The sequence below is a fragment of the Adelges cooleyi genome, unplaced genomic scaffold (assembly GCF_023614345.1).
Source record: "Adelges cooleyi isolate 19-005CV unplaced genomic scaffold, UGA_ACOO_1.1 ACOO_flye_CR_arks_rails_tigmint_CR_PRNA_651, whole genome shotgun sequence".
NCBI classification, from domain to species: domain Eukaryota; kingdom Metazoa; phylum Arthropoda; class Insecta; order Hemiptera; family Adelgidae; genus Adelges; species Adelges cooleyi.
Window position 1 is genome coordinate 5775719 of NW_026096352.1, and position 27136 is coordinate 5802854.

The 27136-nt window shown below is 30.9% G+C and overlaps 4 protein-coding genes across 9 annotated transcripts; 2 read left to right on the top strand and 2 right to left on the bottom strand.

The window, feature by feature from the left end:
• Positions 1–762: 762 nt before the first annotated feature.
• LOC126844980 (glycerol kinase-like) lies at positions 763–7249 on the top strand. The gene is made up of 11 exons (XM_050583525.1): positions 763–937; positions 2549–2807; positions 2863–2950; positions 3754–3901; positions 4075–4184; positions 4283–4388; positions 4453–4563; positions 4642–4898; positions 4964–5169; positions 6556–6690; positions 6818–7249. The coding sequence occupies exons 1-11, from the start codon at positions 878–880 to the stop codon at positions 6904–6906; spliced, it is 1569 nt and encodes a 522-aa protein (XP_050439482.1). The 5' UTR covers positions 763–877; the 3' UTR covers positions 6907–7249.
• A 1467-nt stretch (positions 7250–8716) lies between these two features.
• Positions 8717–12852, bottom strand: LOC126844410 (geminin-like). 4 transcript variants are annotated; one of them, XM_050582590.1, is made up of 6 exons: positions 12738–12852; positions 10912–10961; positions 10757–10857; positions 10538–10680; positions 10280–10452; positions 8717–9197 (listed from the first exon to the last, which is right to left on the bottom strand). In XM_050582590.1, the coding sequence occupies exons 2-6, from the start codon at positions 10954–10956 to the stop codon at positions 9045–9047; spliced, it is 615 nt and encodes a 204-aa protein (XP_050438547.1). In that variant the 5' UTR covers positions 10957–10961; positions 12738–12852; the 3' UTR covers positions 8717–9044. The 4 variants fall into 4 exon arrangements, with proteins under 4 accessions (XP_050438547.1, XP_050438544.1, XP_050438546.1 ...); XM_050582587.1 differs by having other exon boundaries at positions 12697–12830; XM_050582589.1 differs by having other exon boundaries at positions 12701–12818.
• A 725-nt stretch (positions 12853–13577) lies between these two features.
• Positions 13578–17034, top strand: LOC126844961 (geminin-like). Of its 2 annotated transcripts, none has more exons than XM_050583491.1 (6): positions 13578–13936; positions 14056–14252; positions 15697–15809; positions 15895–16043; positions 16114–16286; positions 16644–17034. In XM_050583491.1, exons 2-6 carry the CDS (start codon positions 14208–14210, stop codon positions 16683–16685), a joined length of 522 nt encoding a protein of 173 aa, XP_050439448.1. In that variant the 5' UTR covers positions 13578–13936; positions 14056–14207; the 3' UTR covers positions 16686–17034. The 2 variants fall into 2 exon arrangements, with proteins under 2 accessions (XP_050439448.1, XP_050439449.1); XM_050583492.1 differs by having other exon boundaries at positions 13578–13932.
• Positions 17035–17970: 936 nt separating this feature from the next.
• Positions 17971–26673, bottom strand: LOC126844960 (chitin deacetylase 1). 2 transcript variants are annotated; one of them, XM_050583490.1, is made up of 8 exons: positions 26519–26673; positions 24252–24390; positions 22331–22443; positions 20792–20941; positions 20606–20721; positions 19300–19882; positions 18960–19183; positions 17971–18826 (listed from the first exon to the last, which is right to left on the bottom strand). In XM_050583490.1, exons 1-8 carry the CDS (start codon positions 26577–26579, stop codon positions 18539–18541), a joined length of 1674 nt encoding a protein of 557 aa, XP_050439447.1. In that variant the 5' UTR covers positions 26580–26673; the 3' UTR covers positions 17971–18538. The 2 variants fall into 2 exon arrangements, with proteins under 2 accessions (XP_050439447.1, XP_050439446.1); XM_050583489.1 differs by lacking the exon at positions 22331–22443 and adding an exon at positions 23107–23237.
• Positions 26674–27136: the final 463 nt, after the last annotated feature.

Below are 27136 nucleotides of genomic sequence, written 5' to 3' on the forward strand. Positions count from 1 at the left end.
TTTGGTATCTGACCACACTTGCGTCTATTGAGATTTGAATGGCCGGCATGTGACCAAAACCAACATATGGCATGTGACACATAATTTTGGGTTAGAATTTTATTCTGAAATTAGTGGTGTCCTTAGACTTATTTTATATTAAATGATGTGTCGCATGCCATATGTTGGTTTTAGTCACATGTCGGCCACCCTGTGGACGTATGTGTGGCCAGATATGTTGACTGGTCATATATTGTTTTTAACCAACTTCATTTACTGTACTACAAATTAAAATTTGTAATGATGTTTATTTATATTTCTAAAAGCATTTTCGTACTTTTAAGCCTATATGACTGTAGATATATTTTACATATAATATGATAAGAAAGGTTAACTAAATATTGTTTGTTTTACGCTGATCGTATAAATTTTTTAAGTGATGTACCTCAGATAAATAAAAAAAAAATTAATTGTTCGTTTTAATTATCTATATACAGGTTACTGTAGAAGTGATTAATACAGTAATCTGTGTTTTAAACTTAACTATAATAGGTACTGACGCTTGTGTTGAGTAGAAAACAAATTACTTGGTAATTATTTCTAAAACAACTTAATAAAGGTTTATTTAGATTTATGAAATGTACTTTAAACTAAATAGATGTTATTATTATTATTGTTATCATCACATTTATAACCATTAAAACAATAAAATAATAGAAGATAACATGGATTTGTTTTTAACGAGTTTTTTAAATGTATTATTATTTCATAGACCATTGGAATTCAATTGGATATGCTTTTGTTGTAACAGAATCAATCTGTACTTGAGCATCAAAAATATTTTATTAAAATTTAATGCAGAATTGTTAATGTTTGTTATTTGACTTTTAATTTTAAGATGTCTGATGAACAATTAGTTGGTTCTATTGATGAAGGCACTAGCAGTACACGTTTTATAGTATGTATATTTATTTATATGATTTAAAAATAACTTTTGTTTATTCATTTCACGCTACGAATATTATAATATACTATATTATGTTATGCTAATGTTATTAGCATTTCTCGCTAAATTCTAATATTATAATAGTTCATTAAAGCCAGACCGATGTCGTAAAGGGCTGAAATTTGGCACAGACACTCATCTCGGATGACAATTTCCTGTAATAATATAGGGACTCGGACATCTAGATAGCCGTACACAGGGTCATTTCACTAAAATGTCCTTTTTTTCATATCTTCCAAAATTAATTTAGTAGTATATTCACAATTATTAAGTACCTTTAATAATACTAAAAAGTAAAAAAAATAAATTTTAAAATTCAAATTTTTTATTTTTTAAAAACACGCTTTTCTAAAAAAAAGTAAAAAAGTGAACTAAAAAGTAACAAATAATTTTACTAAAAGACCAATTTACCAATCAATTGTAGCACATTTTTTTAAAATGTCAATTATTTAAAAAATAAGCGAAAATTAACTAGAATTTTTTTAAATAATGTTAAACATTTTAGTTTTTTACTAAAAAAAAAAATCGTGGGCCCTATTCAACAAAGTCTCTAACAAATTTATCAGATAATTTTTTTATTTTGTAAATTTTTTTGTAATTTAAATTTGGTTCAACATTAGTGTGTGACACATATATTTCACAATACTTAACTTAATAACTCTGGACGTTGTTGAATAGGGTCCACGCTTTTCTTTTTAGTCAACATTTAAAGATGTTTAACATTATTAAAAATTGTAGTTAATTGTCGGTTGTTTTCAAAGTAATTGACATTTTAAAAAAGTGTGCTACAATTGATTTGTAAATTGTTCTTGTAGTAAAATTATTTTTTAGAAAAGCACGTTTTAAAAAAAAAAATTGTTCATAATATATTTAGTATGCGTTGCTCGGTTCAAAAAGCTAAAATAATAATATTTAATTTTTAGCTCTTTGTTTTAGCTCTTAACTGAATTTTTCTGGAGAAAAGAGACCCGGACCAATCGATTCATTATGCCCAAAACCTTAAATAATAATTTTCTGGAAAAATTCTATGCCTGGGTTTTGAGAATAAAAATAAAAATATACAATTATTATTATATTGTATAAATACAATTATTGCTTATATTATATAGGATAATGTAATAGAAAAGTAAAGGAATGTTAATTGAAAAATAGAAGGTTATACTCGTAGATAAAGGATATTTAATAGTCTACGGTGGCTAAGAAGTAAGAACTTTGTCCCTATTATGGTTATTTTCCTAGAATAAATGTTTATTCTTTATACGTATTACCCAACTTACACTCTTACACTAATGTAAATATATATATATATATATATGTATATATAATTTTATAATAAATAAATTTCAACTTAACTTTAAGTAACTCATAAAATGGAGTTTTGTTTTGAGATCATTCAATAACTGCAACGTAGTCTCTCGATCTTTTAAATCAAAATAGAAAGCTACGGTACCCTGAAAAATGTAACTAGCATAGTATTCCTGTAGTTTATTATAATTAATAACTGATAAAAAATTAAACGAATAACTAAAAATATTAAATTATTAATAATTGCTAACTTAACAGGTATTTTCATCGCTAACTTATTTGCCGATAGCTAGCCATCAATTAAATATAACTAACATATGCCCCAAAGAAAGATGGGTTGAACAAGATCCAGATTATATTTTGTGTAAAATCAAAGAAACAATAAGAGTAACATGTGAAAAACTAAAGTCGATGAATATATCACCCGAACGTATTTCTACTATAGGAATTGCCAATCAAAGAGAAACTGCTATAGTTTGGGACAAGAATACTGGCAAACCATTGTACAACGCTATAAGTAAGAATATTTTAAAAATTCTTAAATGTTATATTTGTACTGCTTTGTATTGTAGTATGGATGGATATTAGAACTGAAGAAATAGTTGATCGATTTTTACGCAAAGAGATTCCTAATTGTACAACAGTTAATGAAAAAAAACGGTTAGTTCCAAACATCGTTATACATTTTAGTAAAGCTTCTAACTGCTGGAATTATATTATTATTTACTTTATTATATTACTTTTAATACTAGTCATGTACTGATATTCTGAATATTAGTCTGCGTTCACTCTGATAGAGATTTTATTTGTAATATTACATAAAATTTATTTATGAACAATAAAAAACAAAAGCTTTGCCCCAATATTAAAATAGCAAATACTATGATATAGCCAACGGGGGGTAGGGGGCCGCCCCTACCGCCTCCCCTGAATCCGCGCCTGACCTCTTTATAATATAAAGATATCTTTAATTTTTGCATGCCATAATCTCCCTAGAGCTCAGAACATGAGGTTTTTAATTGCACAATTAACTACATTGCATTACTTATTATAATTGTCAACACCCCTGTTCAAAAACGTTTCACTAGATCACATTACAAAAAAAATATAGCCTACTAGTCACATCAACTGAAAAGATACTCAAAACACATTTGTTAAAATTGTGTTACGGTACTGGTAAATTATAGTTGACTTGGTGAAAAAGCCTTATGACTTATACAAATAAGGTTATAAGAAATGCTATGATATATTATCACGATTTTTAGTGACTGATCACAATATTTTACTTTATACGCCTTTCTTAAAAGGTGTTGTCTGATTTTGCACTTCAGGGACTGCTCAGTGCTCAAAAATATATGTGCAGTATTATTAATAAAATATATCGAATATTGAATAAGCTATAAATATTAACAAGGTATTAAAAAACTGTTTTCCAATCAATCACTTTAACATATGAATTTAAGGTATCTACAATCAAAGTGTGGACTGACAATGAATCCATACTTCAGCGTATTTAAAATAATTTGGCTGATAGAAAATGTACCAGAAGTAGCTAATGCTATAAAAGAAAAAAGATGTATGTTTGGCACAATGGATTCTTGGATAATTTGGGTAATTCCTATTAAACAATTTGGTTAATTTTTTTTTTTAATATTTAGATATTATTCAACGATATGTAAATCAACTATATTGAAATAGGCTTCAAAAAAATACGTGACATTTTTGTAACAAAAAAAAAAATAATCCCTAATTAAACTATGTTAAAAATGTGAGTTTTATTTTAGAATCTCACTGGTGGTATTAATGGTGGTATTTACATAACAGATGTTACAAATGCCTCTCGGACAATGCTGATGAACATTCATACGTTGGAATGGGATCAAAGTTTAATTGAGTGTGTGATTTGTAATTTGAACATTATTAAACTTACAATTAGGTGAATAATAAGCCAAGTTATTCAACTATTACAGTATATTTTTTATTTAACTGCAGGTTTTTTAATTTACCTAATGGAATATTATTACCAGAAATAAGAAGTTGTTCAGAAGTTTATGGCTACATATTGGATGGACCACTCAATGGGATAAAAATATCTGGGGTATCTATACTGCATTTTACTTAATAATAATATATCTACTCGATTGACAATTCGAATTTATTAGTGTGTAGGAGATCAACAAGCAGCGTTAATTGGCCAAATGTGTTTCGAAGCTGGTCAAACTAAAAGTACATTTGGTACTGGTTGTTTCTTGTTATATAATACAGGCCACGAAGTATAAAAATAAATAAATATATATATTAGGTTAGGCGCTATTAAACAAATTAATATAAGGCATAACAAATTATTATAGGCATTCATTTCCACGCATGGCTTATTGACAACTGTCGCTTATAAATTAGGAAAAAATGCCAAAGCAGTTTATGCACTTGAAGGTTCTGTTGCCGTTGCTGGATCTGCTTTAAAATGGTTAAAAGACATTTTGGGTATTATAAACGATTATGATCGTTTATCAAAAATGATGGACAGTGTACCCGAAACTAACGGAGTTCATTTTGTTCCTGCTTTCTCTGGGCTATATGCTCCGTATTGGAAAAGCGATGCTCGAGGGTGAGAACTTTTCATCAACAATTGTTTTGTCGCAAATTAAATGATTGACATGATTTTACATTTAGAACAATTGTGGGTTTAACCCTTGATACTACAGATGCTCATTTAGTCCGAGCAACCTTTGAAGGTGTCTGTTTCCAGACAAAAGATGTATTAGAATCGATGCAGCTGGATACTAGGCAGCCAATTACAGTCCTCAAAGTTGATGGAGGTATGTCTGTAGGCAATGGTTTTTTGCAAATTTTAGCAAACTTATGCGGAACACCTGTTGGTAAGTTCATATTTTATACTTATTAATTATTTACATATATATGTTTGTGGTTTTAGTGGTCATCGACAAATTTTAATAATATTGTATGTAATATGGTTCTACTTTTCACCAAAAATAATGATCCGAATTCGATGAAATAAAAATAAATTCATTTATGAGTTTCTGCTCTAAAAATGGGGGAAAAAATCAATTTTAAAATCTAATGAACTACTTATGAGATCTGGAACTCTCACTCGACGGTAGTGGCGGAAAAGCCAAGGCTGGTTATTTAGCGCAAACGGTTCACAATCCAACCCCCGGTTTTAAATTTAAACTTTTATTGCAATATATTTGCATATTTTTAACTGGTTTTACTCTAATTTTTACTTAAGCCGTTTAATCAGTTTTATTTAAATTCAAACTCAAATGATCCCTAAAACCTTATAAGTACATTAACCAAGTTTGATATAACTCAAAACAAACATTTGAGTTAAAACCTCTACTATTCATGGACATATTTTTATTTATTTTTTTAAGTTACAAAAAAATGTAACAACCAAAAAACCCAGCCGGTATAAAAATTCTAAAAGTAAAAAAAATTGTTTGAAACATATCTTTAAATGTATTTCTTATCTTCGATTAGAAATATATTTAATATTTATAAAATATTCAAAAGTAGTAAAAACGAAATTTCTTCAAACACAAAGGAATGATGGAGGCACCCGACTATTGCAACTTTCAATTTGAATATTCTATCAGTTTATTCTAAAGAAATGTAATAGTTTTAACGGGCAGGGTCGTCCTAACTCCTGTCAGGCCTGCAAGAACTTAGAGGCCCCGGGGCACAGGAGTTTTACCTTCAGTCCAATTTTATAGACCTTAAGCTCTAAAATTACCCCTACAGAAGTGAAATAAAAAAAAATTGTCCACCTCTTAAGTTTTCCAATCTATAGACTTGTTACATTAAGGAATCGGTTCAGCGGTTTGGAAGATATTGTGGTCCAAATATAAAAAAATAAATAAATAAAAACAATAAATCAAACATTTTTAAACTGTATTTTATCGTGTTATGTGTTTTTTAGTACTATTTGAACCATTTTCAATAATAAAATAATTTCGGCCACATACCTATAATTTCGATCCACTGTTCATCGGTTTGATTCTTGACATAGTGCAAAATAGCTTACGCTATTGCATAAATTCCAAAACTACTATAAAATACTATTTATTTAATAGTACTGATTGATACTTCCAAAAAGAAATAGTGATTTTGTTTAATTAAAATTCATTTGAATAGACCTTGACCCAACATAAATATTATACGATATAATAATGTCTCCTTAGATTTTTAATCTAAAGAATATTATTTATTCAATGTAAAACCAATGTTTATAAAAAAAAAAACAGTACGTCCAAAAATGGTCGAAACTACTGCCATGGGTGCAGCGTTGGCTGCTGGTTTTGCAATTGGCATTTGGGATGTGCACAACATCAAATCAGCACCTGTATCCGATACTTTTACTTCAACTATATCTACACAAGGTAAATGTTGTATTTAACACATTCTCCTTATATTAGCCTAATGCCAAATAAGAATATTAAGGCCAATAAAAATGACCGCATTTGTATTAGCTATAATATAATAAAATAGTATGAATTTCTATTGCAGAACAACTATTGAAATATAATGATTGGAAAAAAGCTATTTCTCTAAGTATAGGATGGCATAACGACGAATCCGATGGAGATTCTGAATAATTAAGAACATTATTTTTATTTTAATAGTTTAAAATTAGTAACTATTAAATAGATGTTGAAAGTGATTTGAAGTGTTAATGATTTGAATTAAATCGATAAATTGATAAGAAACAATCATTCGTTTTTCTTATTATCTTCGATGCAGAGCCGATTATGTCTTGTATTTTTTTTTGTTTTAACCATTTAGTAGGACATTTGCAACTAAACGACTTGTCCTCCCACAGCACCAACAGATAATGGATGTATAAAGCATAATCTATGAACAATATATAGATGTAACTTATTGACATCTATAATATCCAGTAGATATATTAATATTTACGCATATTTTTTCCTGTCCACACTATATTTTTTAGTATGAAAAATAACAAATAAAACCTTGAAAAATTGTTTAAAAACATATTAGATTTATCACTGATTTTTTTACTAACTTAAAAAAACAGAATTTTTATTTTTATATGACCTTTTAAGTAGTGTTATTAAATTTTTTTAAATTTTCCAAGTAGCTTACTCCGTATATTGTAATTTGTAACTTCAAAATTGAAAAAGATGTAGTAAAAAAAAAGGTATCAACTGCACACGTGTTAATCAAATGGAAGACAACAATATAGCTTTGAGTCACCTCTTAATATTATCCAATCAAGTTTGATATTTTCTTTCATTAACCCTAAATTAAGAAAAAAGGATTTTTCAGGTAAACAAAGCCAATTTTTTTTTTTATTATCTAGTAAATACACGGGACTGACTCGAGGAAGACTTCACTATTATTCATTGTGCAAAATGTATTCCCTTAATTTATTTTTATCATGCACATTAAATACATTATTTGTATTGAATAAAATCCTACCGAGGCTACTGGGATTTGCTGCCTATGGTCCGAACCCAACTCAACAAGTTTTCGGTTTTTGATGTGTACTCTATAGTACCCGTTCTACCCTTAATGACTCATAGACCATAGTACCAACTACCAGGGTCCAAGCAAAAGTGAATGTTTTAAAAAAATTTATATTGTGATAAATGATAATTTATTACTTGTCTATATGTCACGGTTGTAAATATTAATAAAATAAAACAAATAATATAGAATATTAGAAAAAATGTAAGAGCGTAACAAAGAAAAAGTGATTATAATTGAGATAATGTACTTAAGTGATAAAATTTAACCAATTTTATTAACTTTCAATCGCCAACTAATAATACAGCGGCCATGATAACTTATTTTTTTCGTTGTGAATTTTCTATTAAAACTAATAAGATGTTTACACATAACTATTTTAAGTACTGCCAAGGCTCATCCAAGTATTTTGAAAGTTTTATGTATATCATTTTAAAAAAGTTTCGTGGAAAATAAAAGTTTAAGAATCATACATTTTTTAAATAAAAGTTGAAAATATAACTTACACTTCTGTGAATATTCAATAAACTGTTAAATTCAAATACAATAAATAAATAAACAAGTTGTATAAAAGAATAAATATAAAATGACGTTAAGTGTATGTATATATTTAAGGATACATTTTTCAAGGCAAGTTCAGAAAAACATTATTTGATTGTTGGTATGTAAAATGCTTACGTTCAGTGTAGAGCAATAGTTTTTAAAGTAAAAATAAAAAATGTACATGTAAACATGAACAAATAAATTTTTCTTTTCATAACATTTTTTTAATGTTTAATACTTATCATTATACGTGTAAACGTTCAATAAACAAACCATTTTATATTATTTTTGATTATTAATATTTGTGAACAAATTGCTAAATGTAACACATAATTAATGATTACTGAGCGCTTTGATATACAAATAAATCTTGGTACCTCTGACTAAGTATCATAATAAACAAATAAGTCAGTATAAAAAATGTCCTCTGAACCTTTAATTAAAGAACAAAGGATGTAAAATAAACAAAATAAATTACTAAATTACCTTAAGCTTTACATGAAATGATTAGAAAAATGTTAATGTTTACACAAAATTAATGTTTACAAAAAGAAATCTAATACATTAAATTATGAAAAATATTAATTGTAGGAACCAATAAATATATAGATAACACAAAATTTAATTTATTAAAAATAGTAACTAAAAAAAAAAAAAAAAGAGTAGAAAAATGTCTCTTGAATCCTTAATAAACTAAAAACTAATGTGAATCGCTATCTGAATCAAGTGTTTTCATTTTTTTGTGTACGTGTTTTTCACTTGGAGAACTTTCTGGTGAACTCTGATTGTTATCTCCTTGGCCACTCTTCGTCTCCTCTTCATCATCGTCCATATAACTTTCATTTATAACATCCTGTGACAAAATAAGAATCATTATTTAGCTATGTAAACTTTAATGATAGTTTATTAATCATAACTAGTGACGTGCGGTATCTCATATATTTCTGATTATTCTTAGATCAATTTCGTTCTTATCAGTTGAAATAAAACATAATATATATTTTGTTGTATAATCTTTAGTACACACATTTGTTGGATTTTACCCAAACATTAAGGTAAAGCCACAAATGAATAAGACCAAAGTAGCGGTATCACACGTCACTGGTTAAGAGTTAACATAAAATTACACCTAAAAATGTAAAGCTAACCATTTAAAATACTATAAACGTACTTTAGACAACAATGTTTTTAGACTCTGATTGGTCTACAGTAATATTTATTGAAGGAAAACATATTATCATTACTAAAATTTTTGATCTCAATATGACTTTGAACTTACATTAAAATCCCTAAGACTTTTCAGGGGCAATGTTGTTGGATTCAATTATTTTATACTTACTACATAAGGAAAATTAATTTTTATTAGTTACAATTTTGGCTTAATTTAACCAATAATTTTAATCGTGGTTAGCTGTTAACTGCCTAAAATTGGTTAGTTAATGTTTAAACGTAATTGACATTGTTGGTGAAATCTAACCCAAGCGCGGGCGCAAACGAGAGACTTTTTGTTGCACAACTATTTTGTCTTTTTTACAAAGTCTATACAGTAAGACTGTAGGTGCGCACAAGAAGTGATGCAACTTTTCAGTGGTTTGGTCGCCGACAGAAGGGCAACGAAACTGTCCTAACCTAACCTAATGGAGAGCAACAAAGACAAAAAGTCTCCCGTGTGCTGCGCCTGCCTTTAGAGTAAAGTAAATGTATCCTCCTAATTTAATTGTCTTATCACTATTCAAAATATAAAAAATATATTTTCTCCATTACAATTTTTACAACGGTTTGTTATACAACTTTAAAGTTATAAATTGTTTAAATTCAAAATGTATTTAAATATAATTTACACATTTTATCATTTAGGTGAAATTTAAACTTCTTCTTTTTAAAAAAAAACTATTGAATTGAACCAAGTAGATATGTAAAATATATCATAGATACCTTTAATGTATTAACAAGATCAGTTGTATTTTCTAATAATTGTTTACACGAAGCATTTTCTTTTTCTAATGCAGTTACTAAGTCCCGAAGCTTGCGATTTTCGTCTAAAACTTCTTCTAATGCTTTTCTACGACGTTCAGCGATAACTTCCCAATATTTTTCGCTCGGACCGGCTGATAAAAAGAAAATTATACAATAATAACAGATATTGAGTCAATAATTCCAGCTCTAACATAATATAGGCAAAATAGTACTCACCTGTTGAAGTAAGATCTTCAATGATCAATTTTTTATACAATGAAGGATTTACTTTAGCAATGGATAATTTGTCTTTCTTGTCCTTCATCTTAACTTCCATGTCTGTGAAAACCTGTTCTGGTTTAATGGCAGTTTTAGCATTTCTAATTGAAAATTAACATACATATGATTATTATTCAGATGAAGTTTAAAACATTGTTGTACAATAATTTGTATTACGTTGACTCTTGTGGAATTCTTCCGACACCGACCAAATTCTCTTTGCCACCACTAGATGGTTGAAGATTCTGCAAAAACTTCCTCATCCCTTTATCTGTTGCCTAAAACCGAAACATTACTTCATACAATAGCCATTAAAGGTTTGAATTGTTTACCTTGTCGGTTTCCAAATCTCCAAGTGCGACAGATGTAGTTTTCATGATGACTATAAAATACAACGAAAACAATCGGGTTGACCCATCAATTAAATAACAATATAATTAATAGGTTTTTGGGCAGATACTGACGGATGAACGATACCGATCACTAAATGTTAAAATGTGTTCTTACTTCTGTCATGACTATTGTATTACGATATTATGTATTTACCTCCACTGTAAGATAAAACAAATAATAACCGTCGCTGATAACCGGTAAGCGATAACCATTTTAAAAGACATGATAAGAGAGGTCAACATAACCGAAAAGTCAAAAACCAGCTGAGGCACTGCACATTATGAGAACTATTACGTAAGGACTATCCGCTTATATAGAGCTATGATTGAAACGTTATTGAAAAAAAAAAAAAAATCATGAATCGGGGTTAGATTTAGGTATATATTCTAAGAGTTATAAACCATTATACTTAGAAACAAATCTTGTATTAGGTTTATTGTTTAGTGTTTTTGTTATTTGTGGTATACGTCTAAGTGAAATGATATAATTATAATATAACACTATTATACACCCACGGTTGACGGTCGTATGTAATTTTAATATGCTTTGAGAATTGAGTGTATTTTTTTTTTTTTGTGTAGCGAGGTCAACGGTTGTACTATAAGTTGTGATGTGGTTTATTTTTGTAACCATAAAGTTAGCAGCTGTCAGACGAAATTTTATTTTACCAAGAGATATTATTATATGTTAACTCGATGACTCATTTATTTTTGTCATATACAAATAAATGTTAAGTCGTTTGTTTTTTAAAAAGAAAATACACACATTTAGGAATTATAATATTATTATGTTACCTACTTATTCGGTCGTATTAGGTATACCTAATACCATTGAGTATATATTGTATACAATATATACTCAATGCTAATACGAATATAATATATTATAGCATTCACCTGACACCTACTACACATGATATATTTTCGACTTGATGTCTATATATATTTTCTTTATTTCTTATACCCATGATTAAAACATAAGTACATAATAGTTTATATTTTTGGAAATAGTTAAGAATTAGGACGTTTAAAGTAGTCTAGGTACCATAACTCTCTGATGATACAGATATAAATTATTCATAAAAAAAACAGTGTTTTGAGAGGTAAACTCTCTTTATGACTGCTAAATTGTATATCTATAAACCTATTGAAAATATTATGTTTACAAAACATGAAAATAGAATTACAGTACTTAGAAAATATTGTAAGTTTGTACATACATTTTAAATATAATATAAAAAATAAAATCGGTTACTGTCAAATAAATCGAAATCGACAAAAAATGTATAAACTATACAATTTAAGCACTCCTAAAGAGTACCTATCCAGTGATTAAGTACAGTAGAAAAATACAAAATTATCTAAAAAATGCTAGTATATGTATAAACAGTGCTACAGGTGTTCTGAATATCTTTAAATCTTTATACCTTTATTTATTTGAGTTATTCATATAAGTTTTTACATTTTTCGTTACCTATGTTATTACTTATAAGTTATTATTAATTATTATACATGCTTTTAATCACCAAAAATAAATAATATTTATATTATACTATTTTATACTAATTACTGTTTGTAAAAAATATTATTTAGCTGTTCCTTCTAATAAAAAAAACTTACAGTGGGGTTAAATTATTTTTAATTGTAAAAAATAAATTAACTGAGATAATAAACAATAGGGAAATGGAATAGATAATTATATAACATAACTTCGTATGTACCTACCTACTTTATGAACGTGTTATTTGTAAAGCGTATGTAGGTACCTAACAAATGCGGAGAAGTCCACACTTATAATGGATTTACAATGACTTGGAAGTTGAAAAACCTAGTGTATTTTTTTAGCTAACGCGAGCACTTATTACAAGCAACTAAATGAACACACTGTGCGATTTTAGAGCTATTATAAAAAAAATGTGAGTATTTAGAGTTAAGATACAAAGACGACACTGCACACTGTTAAAATGAGGCCATTGTGCCAAAAATAAAATGAAGAATCACTTCGTTGAGGACTAGTATAATACAAAAGATATTTTTAATTTACGAATAATACATAAAAAGAATGTGACATAGATATAATAAGTAATAACGATTTACATTAATGGTGGATAAATTATGTTAATAACGTAATCAAACAAGTAATGTAAGATATTTGTTAGAAAAATGATATAAGTTAATAATATTGATGTACTTATGTACACAGTATGTGGGATATCTGTTTTATTAAGTAGAAAAAATTTAAGACGATCAACTTTTACTGTCAACATTTTTACCGCATTAATGTAATATAATTAAAACGTTTATATTATAATCAGTGTCCCGGATTTTACTTTTTTCCTTGGATTTTTCAAATATTTGTTTATGGTATGTATAATATTTAAGCTCTTTTTCCCTCTAAAATATTACAACTTACAAGCCTTTATCATCAATACAGCTTATTATTGATAACGAGAAACTTAAATGTCGTACAAATATTGTAAAAGTGGTAAAACTGTACTGTTCTGTCCATATCTTCCCCTCTCTTCATAACAGAATAACAGAAGCAATGAGTATTGTGTTGGTCATGGAAAATAACATGGTATGTCAGCATTTTAAGTTGTCAGTTTACACAACATGGTTGTCGCTGGTCTCCTATAAGAAATACACGGCCGTCCAAGATCGGCGGCATCCTCAATGTGGTTATCACAAGTTGCTGGCATACCCTGTGATATTGTTATGATATTGACTATGAGACAGTGTACACACAATACATTTCGTTTTGAATATTTAACGGACAACGGTTTTGTAGCTTCTCTGTTTTCGTTCTCATTTTTTCTGTCGGTCGTCTTCATTTTATAATAATTTTTATTTATCGAATTTTTTTTTTGCCGTATTTTTCATTCTGTCAGGCACGTGCTCCACCGTACTAAAATCGACAACTATATAGTTGTCCGACGTCCACTATTGTTTATTAAATAGCCAGTAAGTAAGTGAATTGGTAATTTGAGCTTTGTTTATAATAAAAAAAAAAAAAAATGATGTTGCAAATTTTACTCGTTATGTTTGTAAATTAATACTAATTTAACTGGTTGTTTTACATTTTAGCCAATAGTTGGTACTTGGTAGACAGTAGGCACCTGTGTTGGACGTTTGGTGTTCGGAAGTTTTTAATTTAATAAACTCACAACTGCTACTCGTACATCAGCGCTTCAACCATCAAGTACTTATTCAAAGTTGGTGCGAAAGATTGATAAGAGATGAAAAATATTTCAGTAAATCAAGCTATACACCTGTCTGAAAAGGTACATACAGAACTCGCATTAAAATTTTAACTAAATTAGGTTGACTCAAAAATATTCATGTTATTGGCAGTTATTTGATCACAACAAATGATTTTGCCTTGTTTCGTGCAACTTATATTACTTACATTATTATGAAAAGAAATGAATAATTTTTCGTTAATTAAAACTGGAGATTTGTATTTACCACACTCTTGGTTTTTAAAACAATTATTTTGTATGGGGTTTTTTTTTTGGTAAAATCTATATTAATGTGTTGTCAAATTTTGTTTGGTAGTTATAATAAAAAAATCAATTGTCATGAATAATTACTGTAATCACTTGTACAAGTTATTGAAACCATATTATTTACGCTTTGGGATATCAAAACTATACTCTGTTCTAGAAAAGAATAATCAGGGCAGGAAAAATATACTTGGGGAATATGTGTCTAATAAAAAAAATAGGACATTTCTATAAAATATTGTCCAATGTTATATACTACTGTTGACTGTTTACGACAGCATTACATATGTATGGGTTGAGGGGGACCAAAATTATTGCTAACAAACAAAAATATTCATCAAATTAATTTTTTTGTTCTCAGTTGGTTATACCAATAAGCAATAAAAAGAAAGGGTAAATTATCCAATTCTTTTTATATATTTTAAAAATATGTTGTTCATTTTTTTAAATTTGAAATGATAAATCTTGTTTTGGTACAAAAACCAGATATATAACGTAAACAATATTTAAAAATAATAATAATTTATAATTTTATAACTATTTTACAGATTGCATTGCTATTATTTTCATCAAAGAATGTACAATAGGTAAAAATGGTCCACTAGTAATTTTCAAACAAATTCGATTGTCCTTAAGGTGATAAAAAATATCAGTGATCAGTTATATCAGAACTATATTTTATCATAGGACACTAGTATTTCTGAATACCACAACAATATGATTAAAACATCTTGTATTCTTATCACTACTTCAATAGATTATTTTATTTCTTACGCCAGCACAAGCTTTGCTTTTAGGGGGGGAGGTTGCAATGTTGTAATTAATTATTAAAATTATGTATATTTTGTATTATATTATTACAATCAAGTTATTAATAAAAAAAAACAAATCATATTTTTTATATATTATTATATAGCAATAATAATACATCAAAAAAATAATCCTGTAATGTGGGGTCAGAACATAGTAGAGATGGAGGCATTGAGCATATTGATGTTAGGAGGTCACAATTCTATATTCATTATTACAAATGGAAGTGATAAAATTTCTTTAAAATTAACGCTTGGATGCGAATCTGTAATGGTAGAAATACCAATATCAATAAAAGCATTGTACTTAAACACTTATGTTTTTTTTATGAATTTGTAGTATTAGGGTGGGACATATGTCTATAATAATTACTTTCCATAGTTAGACATTAATTGACTAATTTTTTTTTCAGACCTCTGACAAAAAAAAAGGCCCAAGAAAATGTCTTCAAACTTTACAACCCGGAGCAGATTTTATAAAAAACAAAGAAAACCTTGTAGGATCCGGCAGATCTCAAGAGAAATTGTTCGATTTAATATTGCACAATTATTTATAAAATGTTTATTATGGTTACACATTTTTATTTTATTTTATTCTATTATTGTTTTAGAAAAGATTTAAAAAAAGCAAAGCCTTTGAAAAAATTGGAATTAGAAATAAGTTTAAATGATATGAAATCTAAAGAAAATGAAATGTCTTTGTCCAAGACAAATCCAAATCTTTACAAAAAGCTAGTTTTTGAAGATCTTGTTTCCACTGGTCAGTATACATTTATAATAGTTAAAAATAGTAGGATGTCTATATTTATATATGTATATATCATTTTTAGTTGGACCTAGTGAAAAATATTGGGAGGTAATTGCAGAACGTCGTAGAAAAGCATTGCAAAATGCATTAAAAGAAAATCAAAGGTTAAAAGCTACAGTAATGGCTTTGTCTGGTGAAAATGTATCGTGTAAAAGGTTACTTGAAGAAACGACTGATCTTGTGAACACATTAAAGGTAATTGTTGAGCAAATTTTTTTAGTAATTTATATTAATATGTTTGTATTATTAAAATATTTTGTATTAGCATTTTAAACTATACTCACTAATTGTGTAAAGGTGTAAATATACAATTTAAATAAGCACACCTTATAAGGAAGTATAGTATTTTATTAGTAGATATATTTTATTATGTCTTTGTTATAAAAAAATGGATTGCCTTATTTTGGTGAACAATTTATTTAGCTTAGTCCCTTTAATGATAAGTGGTAATAGTACCACCCCTAACCGAACATTATGTACAATCATAGGTTATAGGCTTGTGTTGCCAACAGTGTTAAAGAAATATAATTATTAGTTTTGTTTTATGCTTAGGAAATACTTGAAGATGAAAGTACTGAAGAAAAGTCTGATTGATGACCCAGTGAATCAAGAGTAATGTAACAGTATTATATAAAAAAAACTTCCCATTTTTCATTTAAAAAGAATCATTATTTAAAAAATTAGATCATTCGGATACATTTTTTGTTCCTACTAGACTTTTGTTTCAATTTTATAAAATTATTGAAATAATTTTTATTTAAGTTTGAGTCTCCAACTTTGTGGATTTTGAATTCTTCAATATTGAAATTTTTGTTTGTTTAATTATTAATTTTGATACCCAAAATGGGCTATATAAACATTGTAATTTTATTTTTAGTGATTTATAACTTGGAGCAATAATTGATCAAAAACTAATAAAGGTTATGCATATTGATTTATAGTATTGTTGCATTATAATTTATTATAAACGATTCTTTTGTAATATTGCATAAGTTATTTAAAAGTTTTATGTTATTTTATATTGCTGAAAAATTGTATTTGCGAATTTTAGATTTGTAATGTTTGGTTGAACCAAACACAACTGTATAGAGTTCAGTCTAATGATCATCTCAGGATAACAAAAAACATATTAATAAAATCTAAATTATGATTATGTTTGTATGTAAAAAGATAAGAATTTCTATGAATATTTTTAAATGCACTTTTATTTATTCATGTACACATATGTATATTTTACTCCATTTTTGTGAACATACACTACCTATATTTTTGAAATTTTATTTTGATTTAATAACTTTTAAAAATATGGACTGTGTGTATACGAGAGGTGAGTGACATCTGATTTGCAGAGGAGTGTTCAGGTTTAAATTGGTGAACTATTGAAAATCAAAAAGTATATTTACCAAACTACACAAGTTGACAACAGTAAATTTAAAAGTAAATATTTTATTCATTTAATCCTCGACAGCCGAGGTCTTTGGCCAGCTTTTTCAAGTTATCAGTTAGTATTTATAATAATCATAATTTGGTAATAATATTGGGGACTTCTTAACGCCATTTAGTAAATGACAATGGCTCTAAATTATTCACTATTACTGTTATACCTAGTATTTGTTTGAAGTATGAGATTACAAGAATATTTGTTCGTTGTTTATAAGTTATAGTTATTGGCAACTTAATTTTTTTATATACTAATCATAGTATAAATAGTTTTTATCGACTGTGCATTTGTCAAAAAGAGTAAATCACGACACATTATTACGTATTATAATCGTAACTTAAATATTCAAGTTCAAAATATTTGTATTTTATTAATGTTAAACAACATAAACTAATTTAATTATATTTAAATGTTTTATTTATTATTTATAAAAACACATTGTTGATAATTAAATCTGAGTATATTTCGTCTAATTATTTAAAAATAGAAAAATTAATAAATTCTGTGAAATTAAAACCATATCAGTATGAACAACGGATCAGCAATAGGACAACTGACTTTTGACCTCGATATGATTTAAAACAAAAAGTTAGTTCAATTACTATCGGATCAATTATTTACCAACGAGATTTTTTTATCATATTATAGGTATATTTTTTATACATTATTTATTATTGGATTTTTTTATGCAACTACTTAAATAATTAATAGGTACATTATACAAGATTATAGTTTAAACACATTAACAAAAGTGTACAAAAATTATAGAAATAAAATTGTATTTAAAAATAATTTAAGTACCTATGGTTATAGGCTTACGTTTGTACTCGCATAGTTATATAAAAAAAATGTATTTTTTTAAAAAAATGATATAAGTTCGTTGTTTCTTCGCTTCAACATTAACATATTACAAAGGATGTATATAATAATTACAAAAATCACAATTTATGAGGTGTTAACTATTATTATAAACTTCATTTTTATAGTTTACGTTGTTGAATTGCGACTAGACGAACTTGTTTTTGTTTTTGAAATTTAAGTGGATGTTTCGTTTCCTCCTAGTAGAAAAACCGTCGCCGGTCGGGTCCAAAATCCATGGATAGTAATTGGGGCATTCCATGCAGCTGAACAGTCTGATCGTCTCTCCTGGGAGTTCTCTGGTAGTCAAAGGGCACGGGTTGGGCAGCGAGCAGAAGGGCTGTCCTTTGACGTCACACTTGCTGTTCTCGTCTTTCCATTCCGTGAAGTCCCTCATGTTGTCCAACTCGGTGGGCGTTTGCATCCATTGGATAACCTATGCGAATGACACGTTTGATTAAATCATTTCTAAGTATACGCCGGGTGTTGGTAGTAAGCGTTTGGTGTACGGTTCAAGTCAATCCGTTTGACAGGGCAAACACAAAAAAGTCATTTTTAAGCTGACTTACCTGTAACATGTTGACAAAGTAAACGTCGTTTCTCTTCAACATCTCCTCTATGAACTTGATTAGCTCGTCTTTGAATTCTTTTTTGCTCTTCAACCATGAAGCGTGGAAATGGAGACCCAGAGGAGCGCGGTTGGTCGAGAAATGCCTGTTGAAGTTGTGTCTGAGCATGCGACCGAACTGGTCGCCGGTGGCGATGTTCGAACAAGAATCCACCATGTGACAACCTGCAGGGCACAAACGACGTTTTTTTTAAAACGAACAGCTTATAGCTACGAGGTCAGAACTGATGATTTCCACTGTTTCCGAATCAGAACCGAACGCGGATAAGACTAATACGTACCGGGAAGAGATTCGTCAAACGTGGGGTCGTCACGTCTGTCCAATTCGTTCATGACCATCTCCCACACGGGGTGGCTTCGGCTGGGGCAGTTTTGGGCGTTACCGTTGCATTTGTGCGGCATTCTGAAAAACAGAGTGTACGGCCAGATGGGCACTCGTCCCAGTGAGGCGGTAATGGAGGCGTCGTATACGAAGAACTGGTGCTCCATCATTTGGAACTGTTTGTTGCCGCCTACCCGTAAGTATGGCGCCCGGATGCCCACGATGGAGCCGTCGGATATGTTGGCGAACCTCTCGGTGATCAGTCTGGCGCCGGCCATTTCGGCCAGCCAGTCGTCGTACGAACCGCCCGTCCAGTACTTAGGGTCGTCTTTATGAGTCAGCGAGAACACCGCGATTTCGTGTCCTTTCCGGTGTAGTTCCTGGACGAACGCATAGTTGGTGTACTTGTGCGACACAAAGAACGTGCCCTTGATCGAACATCCGTTGGGGTTCATCCTGGTGCCGGAGAACAGTTCCTCGTACAGATCCATGTTGTCAACATTTACGGCTCCGTTAAACGTGATGGTGATCAATTGCGGTACCTGTAGCCAACGACAGTCGAACGGTTAAGCCAGTTTAAAGACTACTGGACCTTAGCTAACATCCCAAACGTTTCTACCGACACTGATTAGAGTTTGAAAACGATTTTAAACATACTTGTTAAAAACCTACGATAAGTATTATTTTCAACATGCTTGTAGACTTAGAGAATCGATATCCACCGGGAACTATAGTACTTGTAGTACAGGGTAAATAGGACTGAGATTAACTAGATCAGTAAGTCTAGGCTGGGTCCAATGGTGTAATGATACTATAGTAAAAAAATAATATATTATAATATACCCCGAGGAGGGATATTGTTTTTTTTAATTGTTATAATATATATCAACTAAAAATCGTGACATACATAATATTTTTATCATACTTCTAAAAAATCATGTGGTTGAGACTTTTTTAGCGGGTAATTAACATTAAAAAAACTCGTTAGTTTTTCTCTTTTCTTTCCCCTCCCTGCTCCTCTCTTCTCTGGATGTCGCTAATTTAGGTTAGGTTAGGTCAAACTCACGACGCAGATTTTCGACAGAACCCCCACCATAAAACATATTCATGTCAAAATGTATTTGGAAAGATAGAGAGATAATCTTAAAACATGAATGAAGCTGTTAAAGCTTTAGGGTGTAGTGCGCTCAGTGGTATTCTATCTATATCGTACGTTCGGCGTCCAGTCAATAGGTACATCAGCTATTCCTATCGATGAAATTTACCTGGCTGGGTTCTAGTCCTCCTGGAATTCTGGTACCATCGGCCGAGCAGAAGCAATCGGGAAGAACGCACTGGTTGGGATCGCAGTCTGGCGCTCGGTTCGGGTCGGTCTCCACGCCTAGATCACAAATGATAATTTAGTCAATAAGAGTAAGAAGTGCAATATTTGTAGCATATAAGACACTCACTGCAAGCATTCTCGTCAGACTCGTCCTTGCAGTCCGGCCTGTCATTACAGAACAAATCTTTATTGATGCATTCGCCATTGCCGCACTGCAGCTGGTCCTTGGGGCACACCGGTTCGTCTGTCTTCAGATTAGGCAGAGCCTTTCTAGGTTCTAAAAAAAGCCATGCGATTAAAAACTATCGGTTCTTTTTGAAACGGTTAGTGCATTCAACGCCATCATATACGCATCGGTTTACGGAATCAGAATACCCGTCTTGGACTTATAACTATGAGAAGAAGGGCTCATATAAAATAAGTTAATATAAAAATTGTCATTATGGCTTTAAAAACAGTTACATTTAACATTTGTTCCAATTCAATAGAATTGTCACAAGCTAGTCAAATACAGACAGTAAGATACTAATTAATGCGTTCGATGACGTTGAATTATGATAATATTGTTGATTAGCGATGCACAGTGCTAGTAGATCTAACACAGTTCTATAAAGCGTTAAGGCGATACAAATATAAATCTGTACCTTGGGTTCAAAAAGATCAGTGTAAATTATGAATAAAAATTAGTTAGACCGCTTGACATGAAATAAATAAAAACGTTATTTTAAAAATGGTACCCTCTGGGCAAAACTTTAAAACATTTTAAAGAGTTTTCTTGTTTTGTAAAAAACTAACATTCTAATTTAAGTCAACTGAACCAAGGTAAAATTTAAAACTCATATTTCAAAAGTTATAAAAAGCGACATTTACAGAATAGATAAAAACGAATTTCATCTTTTCTGTGCTATTAAACCCAAAGTACAGAAAAATATCAAAAAGCAGTTAACGAAATACCATATAAAAAAATTATAGAATGCAATAAAAATAACAGCTGAAACCGTCAATAGAAAAAGATTATGTTTCAGTGATTCTATTTTACATTTTACCGAAGAAACACGTCAGTTTTAAACGCACGGTAGGTATATATTATTTAAAAAACACTAGGTACCTAGAATGACATTTTTAAAAATTAAATTCATATTTATGCATGCTTTGGCGAATGTTGTATTTTTCCCTTTGCTAAGCTTGTAGTTAATTGTCTTTTTATTTCGGTTATTTGTTTAAAAAAAAACAATGTTAGTTAAACAATCACAAAAGCTCTTTGGTTAATTTAAATAAGTGCTAGATGCACGAGGTAGCATAATATCAACGATTATAGGGTTAAAAAGAACACAAATAGCGCCCATATTTAATTACAAAAACGGAAAACGTATTATTATGAAGCCACGATGCAAGGATATTATTTATACTTATATATGCGTTCTAAGTACACTCTGAGCGTCGACGGTATTAGTTCTACGGTTTGGCACCTACGAAAGCCTACCTGTGTTTGGCGCACAGGTTTTGCGTTGTTTGTTTAACTACTTGAGTTTTATTATTATTTATTTGTTTTGTTTTTTTTTTTACTATTTGATATAATGCTATTTTTGTTTCTTAATCCAATTTACAAATCGCACCACACTCTCAGTCCTTCACCTCTAAACCGTCGTAATATCGCGCCACTTACTGTCCAAACGGTTACAGTTGGTGACTTTACCCTTCCAATCACAAGTCTGCTTATCTATGTCGAACGCCAAACCAGACGGGCAAGTGATTTGTTTTATACCGGCTCTAGTGCACCTGAAGGACAAAATGCGTTCATGCAGTATGATTTTATAAAAAAAAAAAATGATTACATAAGTTTTTAATCGTTTTTTTTTTTTTAATTATGACATAGGTACGAACGACGATGATGATGGTATGCTGAAAATAGATTAATTTTAGCCGCAAGACAAAAATAGATGCAATAAGAATTCATAAAAATAAAACACCGTTAATGAATTATTATTATTATTATTAATATATTATTGTAAACATGAAACCAAAACATTGTTTTATGGGTTGGCTGAGTGTATGTGTGTGTGTGTGTGTGTGTGAACGACAGATAGTAATACATTATTATTATTATTATATTGTGTTAGGTCTTGTTAGTAGGACAAATAGACGCGGGGGCGCCTCATGAAATATATATTATATTCTTATTTCCATGACAAAGTAGTGGCGGTAACGTTCATTATTATTAATATTATTCGTATTATTACGAACGCATCATATTATAAGTTGCTTTTGTAGCGTTATTTTGACAACCGGAATGCGATCAGTCATGTTTGGAGCCGTGCGCAACAATTATTGCAAAATATTCCGAATTAAAAATAAATAAAAAAGTCATAACAATGGTATATCGCTCAGAACCGCACCCTCAGGCTCAGCCAACTTAATCCGTCCGGTCGTTGTTGTACTTACTATCTAGTTTGTCACAATTTTTCACTCGAGTTTTCCAATCGCAAGTCTGACGTTCAATGTCAAAAGCTAATCCTTGTGGGCACCGGACGCCCGCGAGACGGATAATGCCGTTCTCGCCAGCTTGGTCGCACCTATTTGTTGGGGCATCAATCAGAATTGATCAAACACTGTATGCTATGCAAATTGCAAACGTTTTATGGCAGTTAATCGTCGATAGACCGGGGTGGTGGGCCCGACACGGACACCCCACGACAGTGTTTTAAATATAGCTACTTGAAAATCCTCCACACGACCATTTCAAAAATCCTGAAACGTGTTTCGATGGCCAATGGCGCCCGAGTTCAAAAAAGCAGTCGACCGAGTCCAAAAGTTAGAAGTCCCGGCCTTTAATTTTGTCGTGTTTAGACTTCGGCGCCGCAGTCTTTCACTATGGGGGAGAGTGGGGGGCTTTTTGGATCCAGAGATACCGAGTGAATACGATAATATATTGATGATTAACCGATTGTTTAAGGATAGTATTGTCGAGAAAAGCACAGTTCTCCGCCAAGCTGGGGCGCCTCGGATACACGTTAGACGCATTCGTGTACAATGTGTAAGCTGAACGGTAAAAAATCAGGAGTCGCTATTGCGTCCGGTCGAAAGTGAAAGCGAACGGTCCAGCAACACCAATTAGGTGTATAATATGAATGTGACCGTACAGCTTTTACTTTGAAAATAACAAAAAACATTCAATCGAGTACAGGACCTGGCCCGCACGGTAGTTGTAACACAACATAATATAGAAATCTACCGGTGAAACTTTCCTGTAGTAGATAACAACGAGTGTGTGCAGTTGTGAAGGATTAATTTACATAATAAAATACAAATATAATATTTTTACCCCTTCAATGCTCATCAACATAAATAATACGCGATATTGATCGTTAAAGTCATAACTTATAAATGAAAAACATTTGTAGAAATAACCTAGTAAGAACAACTGAAAAGTAGTAAAAACAAGTGATCTAAAACAATTCAGTACCGGTAAATGAGTTGATTTTAATTTTCTAGCTTCGGCGTGAAGCTGTAGGTGTTGGCAAATTTTGCATTGAAGGGTTAATACAAACGATAGAACAAAGTTATTAAAAAGTCGTTCGAATCAGTACCTGACAACGTCCCTGCAATCGCCTTCGGTGGTCAGGCGGAAGTATTCGTCGGGAGGACGGTTTTTACATAGTTCGTCCACCGACTGTTCGTCTGCTTCTTCAGCTTGACGTTTTTCCCTGGGCTTCATAAACCCATTGCCTGCAATAAAAAGAAAATCATTATAACGTACAAAAAACTAAAAACTATCGGCGGCCGCCAAGACGTTTTTGGAGATTTTAACGCTGTTGTAAAACGTCCGTTGTACACTGCGGGCGTGCGCATGGACTTTAAACCTATCCAAAAACAACGTTTTATAATATGTATACTTCTATATACACATTATATAAATACATATACTCGTATATATATATATATATATATATTGTTTTAATGAAAACAATACAAAGAAACAATACAAGCCAAGTCGAGGTCGACCGTAGGCGCCCCAACGAACGAAATCCGTTCATTCATTCTGTACGTGTTGCGCATTCGCGTATTAACACACACTAATAATAATATTAATAATAAAATATATAATAAATTGTAAGCCGCCGCCGCCGCCGCCGCCTCTCAGCTGTTTTATTATTATACTACTAATAATTATTGTGCATTTCCAAGCGATGTTTGCGTCGCTCGCCAAGTCACGTAGTACTTTGGGGCCATTGTTCGAAGGCGGCGCGGCGGTAGCGGCCTGATGTCTACAGACCGGGGGAGTAAAGGTGCGTTGGAAACCGTGGTGGACAAAACTGCAGGTATTTGTGCGCCGGCCAAAAGAGAAAATCTGCTGCTTGTTATATTTTTCATACCCAAATGCATACACTGGAATTATAATATTTACCGCGATATCTATTGCTTGTTGTGGTTGTGCGCACCATGAAATAACGTCACCGCTTTCCAAACCCACAAGAATGACAATAATTACACCGCCATCGCATTTTCTTCAGCTTGCACAGTACATGCATTAAGGACAAGTTGAAGTGTTTGACGGCCCAAATGAAAGGTCTAACGGTTTGCGAGATTGCCAATCGTTTTTCGTTCCGTACCTAATTTTCTTGGGTAACGTGAATGGACTTTTAAAGCAACAAAGAAACGATACGAACGAAACGAATCGGTTGGCATTTAGGTCTGATCAATTGGTACACAGCGAATGAATAGTGGTCAAAGATAGAGACGATCATGTACAAACTTAAGAAAATCATGTGTTAGGAATCTGGTGGTTTAAGCGATTGACAAATCACGTTGTCGAGTTAAGATGATAATATGTATAATGGGAACACCTGGTCTAGATTGGACCCGAAACCATTATAAAATCGCTCTAACCGCATAAACTAGTATCTGAAGTGATAATCATGATTATGCTAGTGTATTAACTTGGAGGTGTTTTATAAAATGTTAAGCTGCATTTTGGATATAAGTATCCTAAACTGTATTCAACAGCTGATACATTTGCGATTGGCCCTGTTGGATTCAGATGCTAATTTGTCGTAGAAGACAATCTAATTAGCCAAGGGTAAACACTGCCTATTGATTATAATATTATGTAGATACACAACAATACATGCACAGATATTATGTGAACATAATTCCGATTCTGAAAACACTGTGTTGTAATTATATAAACATATATATTTTTATTAATGCGTGTACGTTGCACATTATGTATTACCTATATTATGTTTGCTATTTAGATACTCTACTACCTGTAGAGTCGGTAACAACTAATATTACCACACGTTCGGTAACTATCGTGGTTTACATAGACTGTTCCTTTTCTCTATAGTCTTGTTTGCAACATTCACGCATTATCATCTATACATAACCCAGTCATTTGTACATAAAAATAAAAACCGTTTGGACTATATAATAATCCTATGAAATAGCTAATAGCGTATCCCATCACTTCCAAAAACTCCTAGCACTATTAATCCAGTTTATATTGGCCTTAAGATGATCGAAAAAATTACGTTTGCCAATTTTACGCAATAGGACTTGTTCAAGATGGACCCTGATGAACCGACAAGTCGTATAATCCGGAATTTCAGATTTTCACCGAATTAATATATATCTTACTGACCTAAGACATTTTCTATGTTCTTTAATGATAAAAAAATATATATACACATTTATATACAAATAAAATTACCTATCGGTCGATAATTTTAGAGATTTAACGAAAGTACTGAGTTTAGATAAGTGCATTCGACTAGCTCGACGAACGTCGAGTTAGATTATTGCCAATAATGGCTAATGAAGATAGTAATAATAAATATGGCCGTTAAGTACTCACAGTTTTGCAGGGCCTGCAACAAGCACAAAAGTGCGACGGCCACAGCAGCTTTTCCCGTCATCGCTTCTGCGTTTGGGTTCGTGTAATGAACAGCAACAAGCCAACACTGCCGGTTTGTATGTGCGGCTCCTGTCACTATCTAGTCCTGTCTCGTCGGTACACACAACAGTCGGGTAGTAAAGAAATTAAAATCTTAGCGGTGGGGGAACGCCACTTTTCCTTCCAGCCGAATGCCCACTTCTGCTCTCGTACGATTTTGATATAATGTATATTATAAACATGTAAAATGTGTACACGGTTTTAAATATTATTATTATTATTAAAATAATGTGTTTTTATCGTCATCGCCGGTATTGTTATTGTGCGCAGAACGCTTGCGCGCCTTACCGCTCACTTTCACTGGCCGCTACAACAGTAAAGATATTAAGCACTGTACCTACATAGGCGTACATAACATTATGATTGCCACCTTATCTATTTTATTGTTTGTTATAATATGCTCGGTGATAACAAATAAATTATAATAAATACCGCCGATTTTGACAAGTCGGTGGGATCTGATAAATAAATTGTTAACCACACGCAACGGCCGCAGTGCTCAAGTATAATAATATGTAA